General features: G+C 41.0%; 1 protein-coding gene across 3 annotated transcripts in view; it reads right to left on the bottom strand.

The window, feature by feature from the left end:
* The window catches only part of DACH2 (dachshund family transcription factor 2), a 243,180-nt gene that overhangs the window by 39,530 nt on the left and 177,361 nt on the right, over positions 1–26,289 (bottom strand). For all 3 annotated transcript variants that reach the window (XM_066559451.1, XM_066559452.1, XM_066559453.1), the window contains exons 4-7: positions 20,867–21,022; positions 17,468–17,640; positions 6,439–6,574; positions 3,839–3,919 (exon numbers count right to left, since the gene is read on the bottom strand). In XM_066559451.1, coding sequence (XP_066415548.1) covers positions 3,839–3,919; positions 6,439–6,574; positions 17,468–17,640; positions 20,867–21,022 — 546 coding nt within the window. The remainder of the gene's footprint in view (positions 1–3,838; positions 3,920–6,438; positions 6,575–17,467; positions 17,641–20,866; positions 21,023–26,289) is intronic.

Raw genomic sequence — 26,289 nt, 5'->3', positions numbered from 1 at the left:
GGGAGCACTGCCCCCAGGCAGCTCTGGGAGTGCAGGGCAGCCCCCTTCTCAGCAAAAGCCACATTTATTTGTACTCATAGACTGCACAAACAGTGGGTAAATCTGACAATAGGGTCATATGTGGAATTTTCCTACAATATTTTCCTTTGGTTTGCACCCCAAACCCCATGTGAACATGCTATCCATGTCTAAATAACAACCAGCAGCACGAGCTGGGGGAAAAACCTTCCAAAAGACCAAGCTTTGGTCAAACTGTTCCACTGAAGACATCCTGTACATCCCCACTGATTTCACTGTGGCAAGAGCTGGGCCAGTGCCTTTTATTGCTCCAGCCTGTGTGAGGAGTTTGAAATGTTTCTTGTCATGCAGTCAAACAGAATAATTGTACCAGCATCTAAATTCGGCTGGAAGGCACGGCCAAATTCTTTTCTGGCTCATTTCACCTTCCTAATGCCAGAATTCATATGGAGCTTTCTGTAAAGCCTATACAGAGCTGTGTCAAACACAATCCTACCCCACACAATAGAGATTTTTTCCAGGATATGTATTGAAGCAGATGAATTTAAAGTGTAGTTTCTGTGAGTAATTGGGCAGGTAAAATGTGGGCTGTGTTCTAGGGGGGGGGGGGTTTGTAACTGTTTCCTTGAACTAGTGATTTCAAAATAAAGTGCAGATTACTCTTGATATGGTTTTCACTCAGAAATAGATGCACAGGCAAAATGCTGGTGTAACATGCCAGAAAAAGGCATTTGACAAAAATATAGTACTGTATGTAATCCATGCAGTAAAAACAATTTTAGATATATATATAAAGACCCCAAACCATGCAGACTTCCAAAGATGTTTAACTTTGTTGCCCTCTAATGTTAAATCTGACCATATTTCCTCTAAAAGGATGATGAAAAGAAGCAGAGTAATTGAGATTTAATGGCATTTCTCCTTCAAAAAGCTTACAGGTATGGCTGTAACTGGGCTCTGAACACTCTGCAAGAGACAACCACCAATTCTGGAAATTCTGCCCCACCAACACAGGAACTGCAACAACCTCATATTAACTGTCTTTTAAAGAAGCACTGTTGTGAAGCCATGCTCTCCTCAGCCCTAATCACCTCGAAATTACTTTGATGAGAACAAAGTGGCACATTTTTGTCTGTTGCTGAGATCACTTTAAATGGGATATGGAAAACAAAACCTGTGTATCCTGAGGGATATTTTGTCTATAATCATTACAATAACTTTAATCATTTTTTTAATGCTAAGATTTCAATAAATAGTACTCCTGATAAATTTGAGTTCCTTAATTTTCAATTGTTGCTGTCTTAATTGTTGTAGAGAGCTCGGCTTTGTGAAGTGATGTCAAGGTGTATAACACAAAAACACGTTCAATATACGCCTTCAATAATTTCTTTGTTGTTTGAAATCTTCCAACTTCCAGCAAAGCTGGCATTTTATGGCCTGCAGAGCTATAAATCATTTTTAAAATCATGATGATATTACTCAAAACAGATGTGAAAACATATGTTTGCCACGGTTGTATAAACCGCTTACTTGTCATACTTAATAAATGTTGATACTTTTATTTTAACTACATTCCTTCTTAATAACTTTGAAAATTTTTTCCATGGTGAATATATTTTGCCTTGGTAAGAGCAATGGCAGGTTTGGAAAAACAAAGCCTGCTCTGTATACAAATTACATGGATGTTTTCTGCAGGACAAGGCAGCACAGATCCCCCTCCTCACACTGTCCACACCTGACTCTAAAGCACTCAACATAACTGAGCCCAAAATAATTATACAGGAGAAAACAGTAACAGTGTTAGGAACAAAGAATCCCAGACACAGGACTGGGACAAATCACTGAGGACTAACCCCAGTGGTTCCTACAGAAAGTGCAGTATAGATCAGTCCATTAATTAATGCAAAATCAGTGTGGAATCCTGGATATAAAGGTTGGTGCTTTACAATTTCTGTATGAGTCCCACTATAATGTCATTAAAAGGTTCTGGTTCTGGAGCCATTGGGTGACTTGAAAAAAATCACATCTGTACATGACAACAAAAAATAAATTTCTCATCCTCATATTACTGAGAAAAACTTGACACCTGCAGACCAAGCAGAAAAACAGAAACTTTGTTCTGTCTCTAAAATAACATTTTAAAATGTCTCATGATTTTGAAGTGTTTTTTTCTGATGCAGGTAGAGCTCTGCACACTAAATTAATTCCAAAAACATCCCCTAAGTGCATGCAGAACTAACACATGTATAAAGACGTATTTCCCAGTACTTAATCAATTAAAGAAATTATGCAAAAACGTAGACTAGGAAATGAATAAACCTACACAACTTTAATCTTAAGGAGAATTATGGCACACAAACTGTTAGCATCAGATCTTTGTGATTTCATCCATGTTAAAAGGAATGATCACAGGAGCCTGGGAATTGGGTTCACAGGTGGTGGAGGTTCAATTATTTTCACTTTGGGGATTTCTGAATTATTTTCTCAGATTTTTAAACTGTACCTTCCTTCATCCATCCTGAGTGACAGAACTGCTACTACCAAGAAGTTCATGATTTGCATCTTTGAACCCCACAGGATACTGAATTGTTTCACTGAAAAATTACTGAACATGTGGCAAGAAACCATGTACAGTTCAACAGAATTATAATCAACTACACTTTCAGGCTTAGATTAAATACTCACTATGCAATTACTACAGAAATGTAATTTTTAAATCTTAGGAGTAAAGGTATGGCTGGTAACTTTCTGTAAATGTCAACAGGAGTCAAGAGGGAAGGATTTAAGCAGGATGATCCAGACAGAAAATTACCTCAGAATGGCACAGAAGGGCTCTTTTGGGGTTCATGAGGAAAGTGCTTAAATGTCCAGAAAAACCAGTGACTAGAAAACAGCTTCTGTCTTCAAGGAGAGTTGAGTACAGAAATACAAAATATAAGGAGGAAGTTTCAGGCTCTTCCTACCCATGATCAGTCCCAGACCTCTAAGGAATAGAGCTGATTGAACAAAACCCTGACACTGCTCAAATAATTTTATATAACTCTGGAATCACAGGGCATGGAGAGGCTCCAAACTCTCTTCTGAGTAGCCCACAAAATTGTCTATGCTTGCCTTTTAGCTTCTTCTGAAAATACATGAAAATCACCTCAACCAAAATATAAATCAGTTTGTGCTTTCATTTATGATGATAAATACAATTATTCTCAGCAGATTTACAAGTACATTTATGTTGTCTCTTCCTTCCCTCTTTCTTTCCCTTCACATCTTTTTCAGTCTAAAACCTCACTGTCCCCCATAACATCTCTCTGCAGTGTTTTCCCAGAATAAATCCCTGAGTATTCACCTCCTCCAGCACCCACGAACCTCTGCAAGGAGAGCCCAGCAGAGAAAGCACTTCCCTGCCTACAGGAGAATCCCCCCAGGCCAAACATCACCTCTTCCCTTGCTGCCCCTCGCTGGTGAGACAATATAAAATTATATTGTTCACCCAGAGCATCAGAGCAGTCTGCACACACATCCCCTGAAGGCAAACAAACAATAGCACATGACTGATCAAATATTTGCTTGGGACTTCATAAATAATTGAGGCAAAAGACCTGCAAAATATTACCCTCATGCTATATAAACAGAGAGAAGCAAAGTTCTCATTGCTTACACTTCCATGTGAGTTCACTGGATACATTATTCATTGCAATTAAGCACTTAGTTCTCTTAAATTAGTAATATAATGTCATTGCATATGCAGAACATGGGAAAAAGGAATGAAACACATAATAAGTGCAATTAAATGCCTGAGATGGAAAACAGTCTGTGATTTTACCTTTCTCCTTTTGTATTTTTTTTAGGCTGGTCCCAGTTTCTTGGTCAATGAGTTCTCCTTCCCTGCTGTTGGTCAGCATGGCTAAAAAAAAAAAAAAAAAAAAAATCAGAGGGCACAGTTATATAACACTGTCAGTAAAAAAATGTTAAGAGAAAAGAAAATGTTAAATTACATTTCCTCTTGGTTGATATATTGGTATTTTAACTCTTAGAGCCAAGTAAAATATGCAGTAAAAGCTAATCTGTTCAAGTTTATTAGACAAGGATACCAAGATAGAACACAAATTACTACTGAGATGAATGTGATTTCTTATGAAATGTTCAAATTAATTAATTAGAGGGAAAAGTACTTCCCAAAAACCATTTTGGGGAAAAATGCATTTAAAGATTTAAGTATTAGTAATGATCTATAAAGCAGTAAGCTTAATAAAAACCACAGATTGCCAGATCATGGCCCAAATGAATTGGTGACAGCAAAACACCCCTCAACATTTCAGTGCTGAAGGGAATTCTTCACTTAACACCTGCAGTTTATGGCTTCAGGATGCCTCTTTCTTTGTTCTTATTTGATTAAAACATTTCCTTCTCTGCAATCCACCAATTACAGACTTCACAGTTATTCAAGGGAGGACACTTGTTACAAACTTCATCACCATATTTTACGGAGAACTTTCTTTTATGATTGCAAAAGTAAAAATCATTGTAATTCTGTTAATGAAAAATATTTATCCATATCTTTACAACACTAATCTCAACATACAGACATCAACAGTCTCTTTTCACTGCTGCTACAGGAAGTTAAAAGTTTCTTGTCCTGTGTATTTATTTTACATAAGAAAAAGATTAGAGGAATCTACTTCACGGTCTCTGTGTGTGCACAGATTTAGGCAGAGCACCCAGGTTCTATGCACTGTGCTGGGCAGTGCTGTGGTGCTGCTGCAAGGACCAGGGTCAGAACTGCAAAATCCCAGGGGTAGGTTGTGCATGGGAGGGAGTTCTCCAGTGACTCACCCAGAGTGCACGGCTTCTGTGGTTTAAATCTGGCAGCAATGCCTGCACGGGCTCCAGGCCATGAGGAGACAGCAGTGTTGACACACACTGACGTGAGGAGATGTTAATTGACTTGCCCTAGATCCCTCTTGGAAGCACCAAGAATAGGATCTAAACTTCCTCTAGACAGAATTAGCATTTTAATCGATAGTGCACAGGCTGTGAAAGCTCTGGTGGAGGGACCAAAAAAAGCTAGAAAGGCCTCAGCCTCAGGGTGATGAAGGAATGTGTGGGCACAAGGAGGTTTTTGGAACAAAAAAGTCATCATTTAATCTGTGACTTTCCTCACACACACGCAGAGAAAAAGATACCTTGCTCTTTTTCAACAGCAGGTGTCTTGAGCAGCACTTTGCTCCCCAAGCACATTGAGGGAGATGGTTGGACCAGGGAAGGGTGCAAGGGTGAGGGTGATCACAGAGGATCGCAGAGGGGTGATCCCTCTGTGCAGGCACAGGAGGAACCCAAGAGGAGGGGCTGGGCTCTGCTCAGTGATGAACTTCAGAGAATTCACAGAATTACTAGGCTGGAAGAGACCTTATAGATCATTGAGTCTAACCCATGCCCTTACACCTCAACTAAACCATGGCACCCAGTGCCACATCCAGTCTTTTCTTAAACACATCCAGGGATGGTGACTCCACCACCTCCCCAGGGAGACCATTCCTTTATCACCCTTTCTGTAAAAAATCTTCTTTCTAATGTCCAACCTATATTTCCCTTAACACAGCTTGAAACTGTGTTTAACTATAAAACCACAGGGATGAACTGCCCACGTATTCCGTATCAAGCGAGTGCTTCCCTGCGCGTTCCCAGCACACAAAGGCTGCGAGGGGCTGTGAGGGGAGCGAGGGGCTGTGAGGGGAGTGAGGGGCTGTGAGGGGAGTGAGGGGAGCGAGGGGCTGTGAGGGGAATGAGGGGCTGTGAGGGGCTGTGAGGGGAGTGAGGGGCTGTGAGGGGAGTGAGGGGCTATGAGGGGCTGTGAGGGGAATGAGGGGCTGTGAGGGGAGTGAGGGGCTGTGAGGGGCTGTGAGGGGAGCGAGGGGCTGTGAGGGGAGTGAGGGGCTGAGAGGGGAGTGAGGGGCTGTGAGGGGAGTGAGGGGAGCGAGGGGCTGTGAGGGGAATGAGGGGCTGTGAGGGGCTGTGAGGGGAGTGAGGGGCTGTGAGGGGCTATGAGGGGTGTGAGGGGCTGAGAGGAGAGTGAGGGGCTGTGAGGGGCTATGAGGGGTGTGAGGGGAATGAGGGGCTGTGAGGGGAGCAAGGGGCTGTGAGGGGCTGTGAGGGGAATGAGGGGCTGTGAGGGGCTGTGAGGGGCTGAGAGGGGAGTGAGGGGCTGTGAGGGGCTATGAGGGGTGTGAGGGGCTGAGAGGAGAGTGAGGGGCTGTGAGGGGAGTGAGGGGCTGAGAGGGGAGTGAGGGGCTGTGAGGGGCTATGAGGGGTGTGAGGGGAATGAGGGGCTGTGAGGGGAGCAAGGGGCTGTGAGGGGCTGTGAGGGGAATGAGGGGCTGTGAGGGGAATGAGGGGCTATGAGGGGTGTGAGGCAGCGGCACTGACCGATCCTGTCGGGGGTGGTGTCCAGCTGGGACGGGGAGCTGGACACGCTGCTGCTGGGGTGTGAGGACGCATGGCTGCCGGGCCGCTGGCTGTCCTCCAGGGACGGCGCCGGGGAAGGGCTGTCCTGGATCCTCTCCTGCAAACAGAAGCAAAGCAAGGCTGGGTCCTTTCATCCTCGTGTTTCACCGAGGTTCAGGCTTAAACAGTGAGGTTGGCTTAAAAGTAATGGTAACAAATGGTGTTGGTGAGGTAAACAGAGAACAGAACTTGTGTCTAAGAGCAGTGTAGTCATCGACAGCCAAAACCAACACTGGCTTCTACAAACAACGTGTCTGAGCTTAGCTGATCATTTGCCACTTTTTTCTTATTGGCAACTTGTTATGTTCTAAATTTTTCACATGTAGGAACATATAATTAGTCTTTCATGTTGCTTTCACAAACTACTTTTAATCTACAGGTAGAGAGATTGCCATATATGAGTCACATTTCAAATAAACAATTCACAGCTGGATTGAACTGTCACTAAATGCAGTCAAATTTGTAATTAGCATCTGTACTTGTGAATTTGTAACTAGAATCTGTACCTGAATAAATTAAATCAGTATCTTCTCAGGACAGCACCTGAACAAATGATAAATGCTGTGGCTCTGGTACAAATTTCCCTCTTGCATGAAAAGCACCAGTGATTAACCAAAACAATAGTCTGCTTGCAAAATGTCATGTTTATATTTGCACAAGAAACTTTGATATTAACCTCCAATTTAAATATATATAGTACTTAAGGTAAGGAGGGGGAAAAAAAGGGTAAGAAATATAAAAAAAAAAAATAAAAGGCAAAATTAAATTCTGCATTTCTGTGTATCTATACTTGCAAGTTGCCTAAAGATGCCATGGAATTTTCATCAAGAAAAATTTTTAGGAACAGGTCAGATAAACAAGGCATAAGTTAAAATTCATCCTTAGGACAAGAGATTGTGAGACCACCTGAGATCCTTCCAACCCAGTGTTTCCACACACATACTTTGAATTAAAAATTTCAGTGCCCTTCATTCCTGTTCCCAGAATCAACAGAAAATGAGAATCTTTTGCAAGGGACAATTGGGGCCTGAATTACTCCAGATATTTTTCTCCTAAAATGCCTTCTATGTTTTAAAACCTCTATCCAAGTCCTTGAAGGTGTAATTCCAAGAGAGAGACACTAATGAGCAAAAATGGTTGAATTTACAGAACTCCAGAAACGGAACCTCTGGAGTTGTCCTCATCCCTGGCCATCACCTGCTTCCTGTGCAAACCCAGAACTGAAATCTAACTTCGTTTTTTTTTTTTTAAAAAGATTCTCTTCCCTCCACCTCACAAAAAATCACAATTAGAGTTCATCTGGGAAAGTTGTTTCAAAGGAACTTTGCAATCTTTCCTCCTTTCTAACCTATTCTGAAGATGTTTACTTAGAAATAGTCAATCTGGCTCCTTGGTAGCAATTTACTGTGTACTCTGGAAAATAAACTCAGAAGCATCTGAAGTTTTTATGCAGTTTTCTAGGTGGAAGCCTGAATCATTAATGCAGCTTTGGGAAGCACACGGTGGCTCCTAGAAGTTTTTCCATTATAAAGCCCTGATATAAAACCCTGATATAAATTACACTGCCAGCAAGATCAACAAGAATATTCTGTTACCCATTAAAACCATCCCTCTAAGCCACACTCCTCGTTGTATTTACAGATACTTCTGAGAGTTATGCAAAGGGAACATGAGACTGGATCCTCCTCAGAGCATGGGATGGCATTTCCCTATTCCAACCACACCAGCTGACAACGTGGCACCAGACCTGGTTTTAATAGGATTGTTATTGTACATTAAATAACAACCCAGCCCCAAAACCATGTAACAGATGTGTATCTATTACATAGCTGTTAATCCTCAATGGATCAGTTTCACTAATTATCTGTTATTTAATGAATGTACAGTAACTAATAGATCTGAAAGGGAGACTTTTAATGATAATATTTAACAGACATGAGTCTATTATGTTGAGTCACAAGTTTTTATAATTTTGAAAACTGAATGGTTTCATACAAATTAGTTTTCAAATTCTGTGGGAGTAAAAAAAGATCCAATTCACTGAGCTTAAAGTCTCCTGTGTTTTCTTCCTTTTGGCCTCCAAAAGAGAGGGTTTGGAGGCTGCTGAGATGAACAGATGAGTAAAAGGGACTTGGCACTTTGTGGATGGGCTGCTTACTGAGTTGCTTTTGAAAGGCACATTCTTACCCCAGAAAGTACTGTCCAAAATAACAAACCATACACAGGCAACCCTGAGTGGATAAATCCTGTGTGGTTTTTACCTTTGTGCAAATAATAGCTTCCAAATAGGTTCCTGCTAACAGGTTACAACACTGACTGCAATTTCATTTGCATGGATTTCAGTTTTAACAGTCCTCTTTGGCACTATTTCCTCTCTTTTAACCACAAAGAGCACTCAATTTACAATTAAGATATCATTTTGAAATGATTAATTTCACAGAAGAGTGCATAGTTTAAGTAAATTTCATTGTCTACTGCAACCATGAAAATGAATAGCCAAGGAGAGGACATGCCAACTGTTCTGCAAAAAAACTCTATGAACAAATATGACTAGGAATTAACACTTAGATATCACACAAACAGCCATATATGTCATCTTAAATGGGAGTTATTTGAGTAATTCAAAAGCTGATGATTTGGAAAAGCAAAGTATTCCAGCTCCTTCTGGTAACTGCATTTCCCATTGTCTCTCACTATGAAATAATCTCTGCTTGCAGTAATTTGCTTTCAGACTCAGGGTCTTGGTTTGAAATCTTCAGGCAGATGTACAAGTGTCAAATAAAAATATCCTTCTTAATCACACAGTGAGTCACTTTCTAAGAGAATTAGTTGATTATTTTATCTAATGTCTTTCCAGCTACACCAGTGTACAGGCACTGGGAATGCAGAGCTTTTCCTATAAGCAACATAGGAGCTGAAATTCCTTCTCTATCATATATGCTCCAAATGAGGATGGATTATCACCATGTGAGGCTGCATACGGATCAAGAAATTGTCCATTTCCAAATGTTTATGTAGAAATGTGCTGAATTTCCCCTCCTATAATGAATAATGCTATGAGCAGACTCTTCTTTTGCTGGTAAACAGATCCATTTTTCAGTCCTGTAATCAGTATGCATCTATTTAGCTACTTAACAGCAATGTGCTCTGGTTCATTAGGTAGCTACTGTTGTGTCTCAGCCTAGTTAAAATTTCACAGCAAGTTAATCTATTTTATTACAAATGAGAACACAAGTGATAATGTCCTCACCATTTTCCAAACACAGGGTTAACAGTATTTGTAACAAATCAATGAGGGCATTTAAATAGGAAGATTGCAAATCTAAAATCTTAACATTTTGCTTTACACATTGATGACTTCATTTGATTTGTCATCTATGTATTTTATAACCTTGTTACTTTTCATATATTTTTTTTCCCCCTGAAAATGGCTCAGTTCCCCCTGCACCGTGCAGGGCAGCCTGGTCACACACAAGGTAAACTCACAGTAATAAAGAAAAATTCCTAAATAAAGTAATATTTTCCCCATTTATATTTATTCATATTCATAAATTTGCAAGATTAATATTCCAGGTTATAATTGAATGAATTATATATAAGGGTTCTACAGATTGTGAGAATTTGATGAAAAATGAAAACATTTCTCAAGATCTCACCTATTTATCTACCTACAGTACCTACTTTATCTCATCTTTTTTCCTTCCTTTACAGAGCTGTAACATAAATTCTCAAAAAGGACTTTTCCAGTATTTAATCCTCTTGAAGGGCAATATATTTGTCTCACTAAAATCAGTGTCCTTCTCTGCCTCGGAAAATGCAGCTACAAAGCTTGACATTGTTGATTTTAGTTGTGATTTAGCTTAAAGGCACTGAAGTCATGAACTCACCCAATTTCCAGACAGATCCTTGATTTCAGCTCAGCATCCCTCTTCCCTCTCCTGTGAGGGAGTATTCCACACCAATAATGGCAAATACTACACAGTAGTTTTATTTGAAATATATATGAACAGCTTACCTATTTTTGACATAATCATCTTGACCTTAATTCCTTACCTCAGCTTTTTTTATAGTATTGATCTTCCTTTTATGTCAAGAGTTTAGAGAAATGATGCTGCTGGATTTTCCTTTTTATTTTTCTTTATCCTTAGTTGTAATGTAGTTGTAATTACTCTTCCAAATGTTAATCTATTAATGAGTTCCTAGAGGATTTAATGGCATTTCACTGCTGACAAGCAGGTTTTGGAAGTTTGTCTGAGTCCCGGATGTTTTATTCACACATTTATCTTGATATTTCATATTTAATTGAGGTGCTGCTGCTCTACTCTACAGGGCTCTGCAGTGGCTGGAATTCACCCTATCTAATGAAATTGAAATGAAGGTAAAATGGAGATTCTACTGGCTTTAGGCCTAGATTAGAGTTTTCAAGTGTTGTAAGAAAGATTTCTGATGTTGACCATGATGGAAAAACAAGAGGAACTGGCAGAAAAAAATCCCAGCAGTAACTTGCACAGTGGGATGTTCATTATGCCACACCTCACCCTCCCATTGGCTGCAAGATGTCCATTCATATTCTCAAAATGGACTACACAGAAATAAAAAAATTCTAGAGACCAGAGCCTGACTCCCTGGAGGGGTCTGTGAAGCCAGGATGGGCAAGCAGAGCCTCCAGCCCCAATTCTCTGCTGAGCTACCTCTGCTCCCCCCTCCCTGGCTGAATCCCATCCTCAGCAAGTGAGAAGAGCAAGACAAGTTAACACAATTCACAATTCCAGTTAGCAAAGAATTGCTTACACTTCCTTTTTTAATTAATAATAAGATGTAAGATTTCTTTCCAATTGACCTTACTTGATACTAATGCTGTTTGGATCCTAATAACCAGCAGATTTTAAATATTGCTCTCAAGTTTACAGTCCTTAACTGATGGACTACTCAATTTAGGCTTTTCCAGGGAAAAGAATACCCCTGCCACAGGAAGCAGGAGCTGTGCTACACCTGAACTGATGCCAACAAGAACTAGGATGGTCACAGCCATTTCTGGGCTAGAGAAGAGCAGTTTGGTTTGGATTTTGAGTCATTCCACCCTGGAAATGAGCACACACAAAGACTGGGGTGACTTGCTGGTCTTCTAAGCTACTTATAGTACCTGTGATTGCTGTAGGTATGGGAGATGAACAAGGTAAACAGCTGGTCTAAAAACCAAGCTAGGATCTGTGTGTCTGAAAGCCAGCTGGATCCCATTCATCTTTTGCAGTGTACAGGGAAGTCTTTTGCCTAAAATACGTACTTTGCCATTTAAAATGCACTTTTTTTTTCCACTGTGTACATATAGTTGTTTCAGTTGTAGTCAACTGGCAATTATTTTCTCACAGAATTTAAGAAATCATAAAAACCTCTACATTTACTGATTTTAATACCAGATGTTCACTCACTAATTCCATTACCTTGTGACTACTTCCTATCAATCCATTAATTGCCAGCTGCTCAGCCAAACAGAGAAGTGCAGCTAATCAGATGGTGTTGGGAAACAGCCAAACAGGAGCTGCCTTCTTCCCTGTTTCTTAAATTAGCAGTCACTGGGACAGCCATGGAAACCTTCACTCCTGGATTAAGATCTTGATGTTTTACTTTCAATCTGAGAGCACAACAGTGCCTGAAACTGGAAAGGATCTCACGGTGGAGACTTGGTACTTGTGCTCCTCTCCTGAATTGTTTCACTCAGCGCTGCCATGGAAGGGAGGAAAGGCACTCCCAGGACTAATGATGAAAATGCTCTACCTCATCTGCATTAGAGCCATATCAGTTATTAAGGACAAATGCAAATGACTAAGCTAATACTAAAAAGATCTGAGCCAGAACTAAGAGCTTAGATGTGCTTGGCCTAACAATTTTCCTTTGCAAGCTCTGCAAAAAGAGATGTTTCTGACTGAATTTTTTTCCACTTGGAAGTTTAAAATAAGTTCTGAATGCTTAAGGCTTCTCAATAAGGGTGGTAAGGAGCCAGGTGTTCTTGCACTGCAGGGAGAGGGACAGCCTCCCTCCAAAGGAGGAGATGAGAAGGGTATTTAATGCACTTTGAAAGGATCTGAACATCTCCCAGCAGAGTAATTTCTCTGAATCAGTGAATAAAGAAATACAAACTCGTACACTCCCTCCTCCTTCACCTCAAATACAGCCACAAAAATTAACCTTCTAAGAAGCAAACAAACTCCTGTGTCTCCCTTGTCACTCCTCCAACATATCCCAGTCCCACCCAGCAATCAGCTGCCTGCTATGGAACAGGACAGAATAAATCTAACAACATGAAAAATCACATACATTGTAGAGAAGGTTGATTTTATAAATGTTGCAATATTCTGAAGACAATTCATAATGGATTGAATGCACAGAGAGATATGAAATTACTGATGTTAGAAATTCTGTAATGGGAAATGTTTCTATTGTGAGAAGAAGTGTTTCAGAGCATTCTGAGATGGCCACATTTTTCTGGCTGTCAGGTAAATATTATGAATGTGAGTTGTAGAGCACACAGAAAAATAGCACCTCTCAGCAATAATTACACAGCCCATCTGTACTCTCTTCAGGGAATTTAAAATCATGTCATATACACCCTTTACAAATGCCTTAACAATCCCACAAAATCAGGAGAAAAACAAAACTCAAAGAGAAGGAGACTCAGAAGTCTCTACAGCCTGTCTAGATAGATCCCACTGTACAAATAATGCTTTGCTCCATTTATCAGATTGGTTTCTGAACTGCCTTGGGGTGAAATTCTCAAAGAATTATGAAATATGAAAATGCTGTCTTTTTTAAAGCATTTTAATTACTGGTTTTGGTTTTTTCTGTGTTTCCCATTTGCACTCAACAAAAGCAGCATTTATTCCTAACTGGGACCTTGATGAGAGCAAGAAAGATAAGAGAAAAGCAGGAATACAGCAAGCATGAGGGGATGACAACAGAAGAAAAATGGACAGCAGGAAACCAATTTTCAGAACTACTCCTACTCAGGAGAAGCACATCCCTCAGCAGCTCCAAAGAGGCTCTTTGCCAGAAGGAAAGGGAGGGAGCACGAGGAGGAAGAGGGTGAGACGTGAGCAAGAGGAGGAAGCAGGATGCAAAATATGTCAGGTAAGTAAAAGGAGAAGCAGGGGAGATTTGGGAGAAAATAAGTCTCAGAACTCTGGCATGAAGTTTTGCCTCATTACTCTCAGTACTCTTTGCATATCTAACAAAAAGGAGCAGCTTAAGGCCTGGCTTGAGTTTGGTTCCCAGAATTTCAAGCCCAGCCTAACCCAGCATTTCAGTGTCTCCCACCAGCCTGTTCCCAAGCACATCAGGGAAAGTGGCCTTTAAGTGAACAATCCAAGATTATCACAGTCACAGCCCCAGACTTGGCTCTTGCCAGCCTTCCCTTCACCTTCCTAACCCCAAACCTCTCCCCTGCTCTCTCCTTGCTCTTTGGCTGGAATTGTGTAAACCAGTGTTTTTAGTCATGTAAGGTCATATTTGTTACAGTTGCACTGTAAAATAAAAATCTTCACATTATGTAGCTACTGCTCTCTGGAGCTGAGTGTTTCACAAACTTCAGTGAAAAATCCTCTCACTTTTCTGTAAAGGGCTCATCCCAACTTTCCTTCTGAAAATATTGCTACTGAGTAGATTTTTCTGAGTTTCAGGAACAAAATTATCCTGTAACAGTAGACTGCTACATTTATTCATAGAATCACAAACTGGTTTGGGATGGAAGGACCTTAAAGGTCACCTCATTCCACCCCTGCCAGGTGCAGGGACACCTTCCATGAGACCAGGGTGCTCCACCCAACCTGGCCTTGAGCATCCACTGCTCTTTCTAGCCCAAATCATGACTCAAGTGTACTTAGTCAAATTCCACCCCAGACTGATCCTCATTTGGCATCCAGGCCATTCCTGGATTGCAGAGCAGGTCAAGCTGAAGAACAGCTCTGAAAATGAAGAAATAATAAGAAGTGGATCCAGGAGGGAGAAGAGAGAGGGCGGTGAACTCAGTCTCCCTGTCAAATTCTGCTTTGGCCATATGAGACCCTCAATAACAGAGATTCCCCTGAGCCATTTGAGCCAAGTTTCAAACCCAGCAAGCTTCTCCAGATGTGCAGTACATCCCTGTAAGGCTGGATTTATCACAGGGGCACTGCCAGACCTGCAGCCACAGTGCTGCTGGTGCTGCTATAATCACATCACATCACATCACGTTAGGGATGGCTAAGAAGGTTTTGTGAGCCTGGCCATTGTCCCTCCCTAATTTATGGTGTTCCTGTCAGGGAGAAATCAAGTTTCATAGTTATGACATTTCTTTCTGGAGCACTAAATGTTAACTTTGCTGATCATGCATATCTTGGTAGAACAGCTTATTTCTAAATGGCAAACGTGATATAAAAAGCATAATGACTTCATTCAAAACCTTACAAAGCTGCTGATTCTCACACCTATAGAAAACAGGCCAAGTGGTATTTTAGTCATCAGACTATGGAAATAGACACACACTCAATATATTTGATTCATTTCTCCCATTTTAAGTAAAAACATGGTGCTGGTATTGCACTCTATTGAAAACTAGAATGTTTTGTACTTATTAAATGGACTTAAATAATGTCCTGTAATAAAAGTATTACTGACAGCAGGAACAGCAATGCTTTTCTTTTTTTTTCACGTTTCATTTCGTACAAGAATTTCATGTTAACAGGTCATCATTCTGTGCGGGAAATTGTACATAAGGGAAGGAAAGGACAAAAGGAGCCTCACACTGTAACAAAATGCATCTACACTTTCAGCACTCAGGACAAACTAGAGAAAGATGCAGCACCACTTGACAGGTGAGAGTAAAACAGCAAAGGATGCCCACTCTGCCTCTGTCACGTTGGCTACTGGTGCATTTTCCTCTGCAACATGAGAGGAAATAATTCCCACCAGAGTGCTGGCCAGGCCTCCTGTTGCTGTGGAGATATTGTGTCTCCTCTGGTGCAGGTGCTGGGGAAAAAACTGCTGTAAATGAGTAACTCCCATCAGCAAGGGCCTGCTAAATAACACCCTGAAACCCAGCTGCCTGCAAAAACGGCAGTTTAAATTACAAAGGACTGGAATTGTTTACAAATACGTATTTCATCTTCATGTTGACATACTGGTAACATTTAGAATACAATCAAGGCTTCTGCAAGTTTACTTGCTGCTACAGATATTCCACTGCTGTGTTTAAATGAAGGTTTTGTCAAGAGGTATCTGAACACTTAAAGGAAAGGTTATGGTTTAAAATGAATGGAATTTCAACTAATTTCTAATAGTTTAATGACTTGCATTAACTAAGATACAGCTGGACATCAGAAAGAGATGTTTTCTCCACCCAGCCAACAACTGGGCAAGTACAATGATGATAAAGGGAAGTTTTTACACATCTTAATCCTAAGTAGGGATCCTAATGGGAAATGTCACTCCTGAATTTTCCCAGCCTCCCTAGAATCCAGGAGGAAAAAAAAAGTCAACAAAACCAAAGCATTCAGAACAATATTTGCCCTAATCTGGAAGTGGACTCCCAGTAAAAATGAGAAACAATCTGAGGTAATTTTGGAGATGCTTTGGGCCAGAAAGCAAATCAGAAGGAAAACAAACCTCTCCAGAACCTCAACAACAGAGGGACGTAGAATTTTACTGCAGTGATGTGACAGGAGACATTTGCTGTCCCCCTTGAGAGGATGCTGCTATCAGAACACATGGGTATGAACAACAAACACGTGCTTGGTCACTGCGAGTTTCTTTCCCTGCTTGATTTAGAAACAAAATTTCTTGAAGCACCAGCCTGTGACAAAGGGAAGTACAACACAACCCTCACTAATGTATTCTCACAACTGGACTGTAGTGTTGGGAACAGTGACTTTCTCAAGGATAAAATAATGACACACTAAAATTGAGATGTTTTACAATAAAGATGTGAAAGCAAATCAGTTCAGCTAATCAGTGAGAGTTATAAGAACAAAGAAACTCAGAAGTCAGATTCTAGAGTGACAGGGATAGATGAGTTTAAATGAACACAAATATTGAAGACATTTACTTTCTGGAACAGATAGCTCTATAGACTCATATATTTAAACCCAAAGAAAAATGGATTAAACTAATGAACTTTCAAAGCTGACAACATTTTACTTTGTCAACAAGAAACCCACATGTGCATGCAAATACACACACACACGTCAGACTGGTAACACCTTTAATTTTTGCTCAGTAAAAAGTGGACACACTGTTTTAGAGAATCCCATCACACCAATCCTTCACATACACTGATCCTACACACTTCTATTTTGAAAATTTCTTGTTTTAATGCATTTTTGAGTGTGTGACAGGACAGCAACTCTCCACACAGGCAAGAACCTTTCTGAACAGCCTACTTGGCAGAGACTACGACAAGCCTTACAAAATACAAATATGTTTTAACCAACCAGAAGGAAGTTCTGGTTGATTAAAGCTTTGGCTACCAGAGACTCTACTTATTGAAGTACTTATGATTATTTACTCAGGTATTTACCTGCTCTGGATTTGCACTGCTAGAATTTCTGTTTTGTTCTTCAGCCTCACTTAGGTACTTGTGATAATTTTCTCTGCTATTTACCTGTTTGGGATTTGCAGTGCACTAGAATTCTATTCCATGTCCTACAGCATTTTATCTTAAATTTGACTTTAAACAACATTTCAGAAGAGTTATGAAGTTTACAGAGATCTTACTCTAGCCTGGTGAGTGTCAGTGTCCATTTTTAATCACATTACAGACTCACTGACAGATCAGAGCAGCTGAACTCCCCGGCTGCAGTGTGGGTATTGCTCAGTGTTGGGAGCAGCCCAGGTGAGCTGGAGCAGTGTGAACTCAGTGTCTCATCCTCCTCCTCGCTGAGAGCACCGCTGCAGATCCCTGCACACCACGAGGAATCCTTACCTTGATGACGGAGGCCCCTGCCCTGGAGAGGGGGCTGTGCATCTGCGCCGCCGCCGCCATGTTGGCGATGGTGTTGAGATGGTTCATCTGGTTCATGGCCATGGCCACCGAGGCCGGGGGGAGGCTGACGGGGAGCAGGGGGTGCGGCATCATCATGAAGGGCAGGTCTATCCCTGCAGAGAGCACGGACACGTCACTGGGGCATCCTGAGGGTCACGACATCCACCATGTCACTGAGGCATCCTGAGGGCCCAGACCATCCACCACATCCCTGGGACACTCTGAGGGACCACACCATCCACCACGTCCCTGGGTGTCCCCTGAGGGCCCACACCATCCACCATGTCACTGGGTGTCCCCTGAGGGCCCACAATATCCTCCACCGTGTCACTAGGACACCCTGAGGGCCCAGGACATCCACCACATCCCTGGGACACCCTGAGAGACCACACCATCCACCATGTCACTGGGTGTCCCCTGAGGGCCCACACCATCCACCATGTCACTGGGACACCCTGAGGGCCCACACCATCCACCACGTCACTGGGACACCCTGAGGGCCCACACCATTCACCACGTCACTGGGACACCCTGAGGGCCCACAATATCCTCCACCGTGTCACTAGGACACCCTGAGGGCCCAGGACATCCACCATGCCCCTGGGACACTCTGAGGGTTGTCACATCCCACTGCAACATCCACCACTCAAGCCCAACAGCAGCAATTCTTATCAATTCTATGGTTCCACAGGGGATAATTGTCTGTGCAGCCCAGGAAAGGCTGGTTTGTGCTGGGGAGAGGAACACACAGCTGGGGAGGGACAGAAAATGAATATACACTGCGCCAGTTCAGTGATCTCTTTAGTTAAGAGAAATGAAGAAAAAACCCCACAAAACATGCATATAATTTGCATGTTTTCCAACATATCAGATGAATATTTATTAATAATTTTATCTGATCATACACCCCTACCAAGACTTCTTCCCATTACCAGTTTTCAGCAATGTCACACTAAATTCTTACACTCTATTTCTCAAATCCAGGAGGCTGTGGCTTGGACTACAGACACCACTGAGCAATTGTACAGAAGGTCTGTGAACTGCAACACGTAATGAGAGGTTAAAATTGTTGCCAGAGGTTTTAATTTTCAAAATGTCACTTTAAATTGTCTTCTGCTATGGATATAAACCAATTTAAGAAGGTATGAAATTTATTTGGATCAACTTGCAGATCTTGACACTGCCAAAAAGGTGAAGTTACTGCTAGCAAGAATTGGATTCTCATACTTCATTAATATCCATTTCAGCATGTGTATTACTTCTTGTATTTAGTAATGACTGCCCTAGAAAGACCAAGACACTAATTCACTGAAAAAATTGTTCAGGTTGTTGTGCATTCAAGAGTTCTTTAGAGGGACCACTTGGAGATAGCTACTATAGGGCATCCAAAATTAATTTTTCAGAAAAAAACCCCAAAAATCAGGACCCACTCTGCCAGACAAAAATGTCTTATTTATTTTTCTAAATGACATTTAGATTAGAAATCCTCATTAAAAAATTCAGGTGCAAGTATTAAATAACACAAACATATAGCTAGTCATTACCACAAACCATTGAGAATGTTTATTGCTAAAAAGTTTGCAACGTTTGGGTTTATCCTAACTATTTTAAAGGAGAAGGCCAGTCACCAGAAGGCCAGTTTTTGGTGTATGACAGAACTAACAACAAAAAATGCCACTGACTGACATATCTTATCTTATTCCTACAGAATTTGACTCCAGTGATATAAAAACACAACGGTGCCCACCAGGAAAGGCAGAATTGCAATATTCCCAGCTCCCACACTATTCCTGTTTAACATGAGCATATCATGATCAACAACTGTGATGTCTAATGACTCACTCTCTATTTTATATGATGATCCACGCCAATATTAATTATGATAGGCAATAAGCAATGCCCACATACATCTCCCCTCACTTCAAACCACTCTGACAATCCCCTCCAGTGCCTGCATCCATAAGCCTTTGTTCCCCTGCAGATCTCCCTTAACAGCCCAATAATCTTTCCTCATCCTCTATAGAGTTCCAAAACTCCCAGACACCATCTGGCCACATTGAGTGGTATGTCTACTTAAAGTCCAATTGACATGCAAACTAAATGCAAACTACAAACAGAATTTAACAGCACATCACCAGTTTTAAGACACAATCCGTCAAACATTTCAGAGGACTATGAGGAAAATATATCCTGCACTTGCAAATCATTGGGCATAATGTCTGACATTCAGTAAACCCTTTAAGAGCCTATAGACATTCACCTACTACAAAATCCACTGGAAAACATCCTTAAGAGCAAAGAACACAATGTGTCTGTGTGTAAAAGAAATCCAGGTATTGAATTATGCAAGAATATAAATTGAAAGGACAAACACAGAGAATTTGAGTCCCATGACCTGGTGATTTTTAACTACTTACACTTAATCCAAAATGCTCAGATCCACACCTTCCCACAAACAAAGCAGACTTACTTTGTAGGAGTCATTTCAATAGCTCTGATTTGCTCAGGTCTGGGGCCTGACAGAGGCAGCAATGAACTGACTACTCCAAAAATTGTGTAAGGAGCCAGAAATGTCACTCATCCACTAAACTAAAACCAAAAATCAACTTTCAGATCTTGGAGGATAAAGAGCTTAAACAAGCAATAAGAGTCCATAAATGAGCTTTCCATTCTTCATCCATCATCAACTATAGGAATAACTTTACTCCTAAATAATCTTTAAAATATTAATCCCAAATCAAATCTTTCTTGGAATACTTTTTCCTTCCCTTCCTTCCCTCTTTGGGTGCACAGATGTGGAACTGATGGCTTCCCACCTGCTCCCTTCCTAAGGGAAAGAAAAGAAATGGCTTTTCGGGGAGCTCCAAGTTCCAAATCCAGCCTGTGTTATTTTATTCCAGTCATTTTGGATAGCTGGGTTCAGTGCATGACCTTTTAACTGGACATTTTGCATTTATTCCTTGCTCTCCTATTTCATTTGCTGGGTCAGCATTTCCATCTGGAAGAGAATTTTCTCACATAGCTAAAATTTTAAGCAACTTTATGATTATTTTTCCTTTCAATCCAATGCCATGGAAATGACAATTAAAGTCTGACAGTCCCAAACCCAGTGGTGAGTGACTGAGTATTCCAGGAGGGAATAGCCACTCGTATTTGGACTGATGGCAGAGGGTGGCTTGGACATGAGACACAAGTGCAGCTGGCAGTGGAAGGCCTGACCCTCCTGTCACTCACGTGTCCCCCATCATTCCCCCCTCCCTGAGGCTGGGAAGGAAGGCAAGCCCAGCTCCCAGCAGGGCTCCAGGCACTCCTTTTTCCCAGCAGGAGCCCAGTACGTACTGTTGGTGAGCAGGTGGTTCTGCTGGAGAGGGCTGAGCGGGTGCGCACTCCCAAGGCTGGACTGCCCTGACAGCGTGGGGTGCCCAATGCTGTGCTGGGATCCCGTTGTGATGGGAGACTGCAGCTTGTCTTTGTCCCAGGAGGATTCACTGCCACCTGCAAAACAGGGCACAACAAGCCATGAGTGGCATGTACCTTTATTCAGAGATATTTTGCTTGGTTAGCAATGAGCCAACACTCCTTTACCGCAGCTGAGCACCTGGAACCTGCACCTGAATTTTTCAAAAAAATAAATTAGTAAGCAAGCATGGGCAAAAAAATATTTTTAGACACTTTCAGCATCACCTACTTTCAAAACATTGGTTTGTGGAAACAGGAAAAGCTAAATGTCTGAGGACAAAATCATCAGTCATGACTAAATGAACTATCAGAATGGGAATATCTGAGAGGCTGAGTCTCCACCTCCTGCTATCACAGGACACGAGGCCACCAGTCCCTGCCAAACACTCATCTGAGTCCACCCCTGTGCTCATCAGGTCTCTGCACTGTCAGTCCTGGAGGCACTTGGCCATTCAGTGTCACCACATTCCAGCAGGAATTCAGCCCTGAAGAGTTCACTGCAGTTTATCCTCAAGCTTGGTTATCCTTGAGCTTCAGTAGCTCCCCCTCCACTGCTGGGCCTGACCCTGGGGATGCCCCATGTGAAACCCTTCACTTTGTGGGTTAAAAGAGCTGGGCACAGGCTGTGCTGGGAAATCATCAATATTCAGCAATTTCAACTCAGGAGTCCAGATATCTATTATGCATAGTAATTAATGTCTACAACAAGCACAAAGTCTAGAAAACAGCACTTGGTGTCTCGAATCTCTGTCTGGTCTTCTGCAGCAATTTTACAGACTGCAGTTTTTCCAGTATTACACACTTGAATAACAAATTCCTTTTAAACAGCAGGTTAAGTAGACCATGTTACTGAATTCCAAAATACATCTGGTCCACAAAACTGAACACTTAAAAAAAGTTAGACTGAACATTTCCAGAGTTAAAAGGTATTTTAAGATCCCTCCCCTCTCAGGTACACCCCACACTGTCACTTAGATTATAGATTGTTAGAAAAACATTTAACTGCAGTATTGATTTTGTTTTGAATTTATGAACAAGGATCTCAATTAGAATAAGTAAATAGATTACTGGAGTGCAGCAGATAGAGGCAGCAAGCAAAAAACCATTTTAATTGAATATGAAAGTAACAGAGAAATTCTATTCTTTATGACAACACTTGGCTAATAAACATGATTAATACTGCTAAATGCAAAAGTTTGAAAGATCAGGGATTGAGAAAAAAGGAAAACACTCCATCATTTTAGCACTATGTCCAAGTATGAATTACCTTCCTATAAAAGAGTTGTAATTTGTAAAATGATGAGTAATACACTGACAAAGGAAGATACCCTAAATTATGCCATGTGATATAATGTAGCATGGCATAGTGCAGTAATTAGAACTACTACAGTTGAGGCTGTGTCAGCATCTTTGTTATTTAATATACTGTATATCAGCTCTTTCAAATAACATTTGACTGCTATTTAGTGTGGAAGTTGTTCACTTTGACTGTTGTGAATCTGGGGTGCTATTATTTGGTGTGTTTCAGAAGTTAAGTGTGTGATTTATAAAGGACTTTCAGAGGAAATGTTGAGCATTTCATTTTAACAAATGAGTTTTCATTTTCTTCATGTGCTTTTTCACCAAATTTAACATTTACACTTTATTCTTCCTCAAAAAACACACATACTTTTCCATGAATTTTTTGCTTAGGAACACATTTTGTAGCTGTAATTTCACGTATCAGGGCACTGGCCACAAACATTGGGCCAAAGGCAGTTTGTTGGGATTTCTGAATGAAACAAAAAACCTGAATCTTCATCTGAAAGTTTCCCTCTCCCCGTGCTCCTCTGCCCTGGGTAGTTCCAGCCCTAGGCACAGACAGTCTAAATTCAGCTCATTGAGTTATTGAGTTATATTTTTTAAATATTATATTAATGAGTTATAATTCTAGAAGTTTCTCTTGCCTTTCAGAGCCTCGTGGCCCTGAGGCTGCAGCAGCAGAGCCCCCCCAGCTCTCTGAGCCCAGCTCTACAACCTCTGCAATTTCTCAGTAAAATTCCATTATTCCCAATTTACAGATGAGAATTGCCCTGTGAGAAAAGCAACTTGCTTAAGGAAATCCAGGAAATCTGCAGTGGAAGGGGAAACTGAATTTAAATTATGTCACATAGTCCAAATCACTGGACCAGTTCTCCTTACAGATGGGGACAACAATAACTTTTCCCCTCTGCAAATTCCACTTGTAAATCTGCTCCAGTATTCAGTGCCAGCAACACAAGAATAAATTGCAATACACTTATCTCTGCAGACCATTCCTGTATTCTTATGTTCCCTATCACTTCTCCTTAGAGAAAGAAAAAAAATACAGCTGAGTGTACAATGTCTAATAAAAGTGATATTAAATGAAATGCATCCTTAGCCTGCAGTGTCCCACAGATAACAGCTCCATCTCTCCATCTGCTCTGCATTTCCTATGTAGCAGGAAGCCTCTTAAAAATGAAATAATAATTAGAACAGTTCTTACCTAGAACTGCTCAGGTGTGGAGTGTTTTATAAGGGCGTGTGGTCGGCTCCAGGTGGGAAAGGTGAGGGGCAGAATTGGGAAGCTCCTGTTACACCAGTGAGGAAACTGAACTGGAAACGAGTCAGGGCTCTGGTCCTACCCCTGTGCCCCACAGACACCTCTGATCCATCCTACCAACAGTCTCTCTGCACAGCTAAAAAAGAACCATTTTAAGAGAAAATTTGCATTCTTCCCTGGAGTATCTATGCCCATAGGGTAAGAAAAAGATTACATACAAATTTACAGCAAGCCTGAAGCAGATTCACAGTAAAAACCAAGTATGTGACATGCAAACCTGTGCTGGTACACTCGGTCCTTTAATTGCCATGCAGCGTTAAAAAAAGGTATTTATTTTTGAGTATACAATTTTCTTATTTGGTAACACACTTGTCAGCATGTTTGATCAGCAAATACATATCTGACATGCAACATATCAATGTGTATTTTCAAATTCTTTGTTGCCATAACAATTAGAAGTGAATACATCCATAAAAACTGAATCCATCCTAATGCTTCAAATTCATATTTAACCACAATTTTTCAGAGCCATTTTTTGTCCAAACAGGTGCCATCCATAAGGCAAAGATATCACATTGTGATTTTATTTTTTTTTTAATTTCAATATTTCAATTCTGTATTTTGTATTATGAGCTTACAGTACATACAGAGATGTATTTAAAGTAATTTCTTTTAGGTATATAAAACATAAAGGGAAAAATATATGGAAAAAAATAAACATGCACTCCTAAGAAAAATGAGACAACAGGAAACAGCAAAGCGATCTACCTCTTTTATGTGAAGGGAAATAAAAGTTTTTATTTATTTTATATGAGAAAGAATATTTCATTTTAAAATATGAGTAACTTGATACATGAGTGTCATAGGAATATTACTGGAGCACCCAGAAGTTATTTGTCAAAATGCCAATACATCATTTATACACTTTACCAAAAGCTTTATGTTTGACACTCTCACCCACTACCCACAAGACCTTCCCTCCAACATAGAAAACTGAAGGACAGAAAGGTGATTTTTCCTTATCTTGTTTGCATTCTGGTCGATCCTGTCCCAGAACAGGCTGTTCTCAGCACTGGAAAAGGGAAAGACAGAAAGGAGCAGCCCCAGAGCTCCTGATGCTCAGCAGGTGCAGGCACAGAGCCCGTGGGCTCCTGACCACAACCTGAGAAAGGGGGAAAGCAAAGAAATCTGGGCTGCCTGCCCCAGCCAGCTGAGGAGCAGAGCTGTGCTGCAGGCTCTGCCTTCAGAGGGGCTGCTGAAAGCACAGGGGGGCTAAAGAAAGGCCTGAAGAAAGTGTCTGCAGTGTCCAGGGCACACAGAGAGATGGACCCCGTGTGGATTTGGGCAGTTATTGACTGAGTGATAAGTGAAATCTGCCATTCACCAGTCTAAACCGGTTATTTGAGAGAAGTTATTTAGCAGTGCATGAATTACACTAATTCATTCACTAAGCAAAACCAGAAACCAGGTGAATTTAGGAGTTAAATCACAGGTACTATGAACAAACAGGGAAAATCAGCCCAAGCCATACATTCACCTGCTGTCAGTGACAGACCCCACAGCCCCACTGGAAGGTGATTTATCATCACAAAGTGTCTCTGTTTAAGTTTAGTTTTATTTATTTGAAGGAAATGCAAGCAATAAGCTCAGCTTCAGTTTTTTCTGAAAATGCTGCTATTCACCCATTATTAACTTCAGGAATTTTTTAAGGCAACTCTTAAAGCCAAAAGTTTTCTAGCAATAATCCTCTCTGTGCATTTCCATTCTTCAGAACAAAACCCCAAAATCTGTTGTTCGTTTGTTGGCGTTTTTTTGGTGAAGACATATCTGTAGTGATTAAATCAGTGTCTTGGTTTTAGGTATTGAAAGATCTCCAGAAAGTAATCACAGTTCAATTCGGTGACAGCTTCTTTTCATTTGGTTTCAAATTCATTTTATCAGCCTTAAATCTGTCTGGATGAGCTGAATGAAATCCTCTCTGTCAGAGCTACCTTCGAATTCCACAACCACACTGTTTCAATCTATGTCTGTCATTTTACTGTTCCTTGTGATACATTCCTGAAAAATTGAACTCCAATTGTAAAAAGCAATACCATCTTCACTGGCCAATTTTATTCTCAAATTATTTTTAAACACATTTTTCATCCTGTTGGGCATATTAAGCACAACAACAGAAGTGAAGAAAAAAGTATTCAGTGCATTGCTATTTAAGCACTGGTCATTCCAAAGTACTTCTCACCTCTAACTTCTTGTGAGTGTCCAGCACATACAGGGCCTTTGAAAATTTTTGATTATACAGAACTCCATGACTCCCAAAACAACACAGCAGTGCTTTTTCCTAGCACTCCTAAGCCTTGTGTTTCCAGACTATTTTACCAACATCCCAACCTCACCCTGATATTGGGAAAAATGGTCACTTTTTTGGCCGATACAGAATATCTTCTGCAAAAACATTTCAGCCTCCTGTCAACATTTTCATGGTATCAACCTTTGAGTGTGCCAGGAAGACAAGATTAGGTTGAAAACTGAGACTCTCACTGCAGGAAGGTCAGGAGGAGACCACCCAGGTCTCATTCCTGGTCAAGTGTCACCTTCCTGTCAGAAAACCATAAAACTGCTCTGGGTCAGGATTTTGACCCATTTAACCCCAAATTCTGTCCCTTTACTGGCAGTAGATAATGTTATTTACAGAGGCCACGCAAGTGTGGGCATTTTCTGTGGTCCCTTATTACTCCCAAAT

This window comes from Molothrus aeneus, chromosome 14, assembly GCF_037042795.1.
Source record: "Molothrus aeneus isolate 106 chromosome 14, BPBGC_Maene_1.0, whole genome shotgun sequence".
Lineage (NCBI taxonomy): Eukaryota > Metazoa > Chordata > Aves > Passeriformes > Icteridae > Molothrus > Molothrus aeneus.
This window is presented reverse-complemented; position numbering and strand designations above follow the sequence as displayed.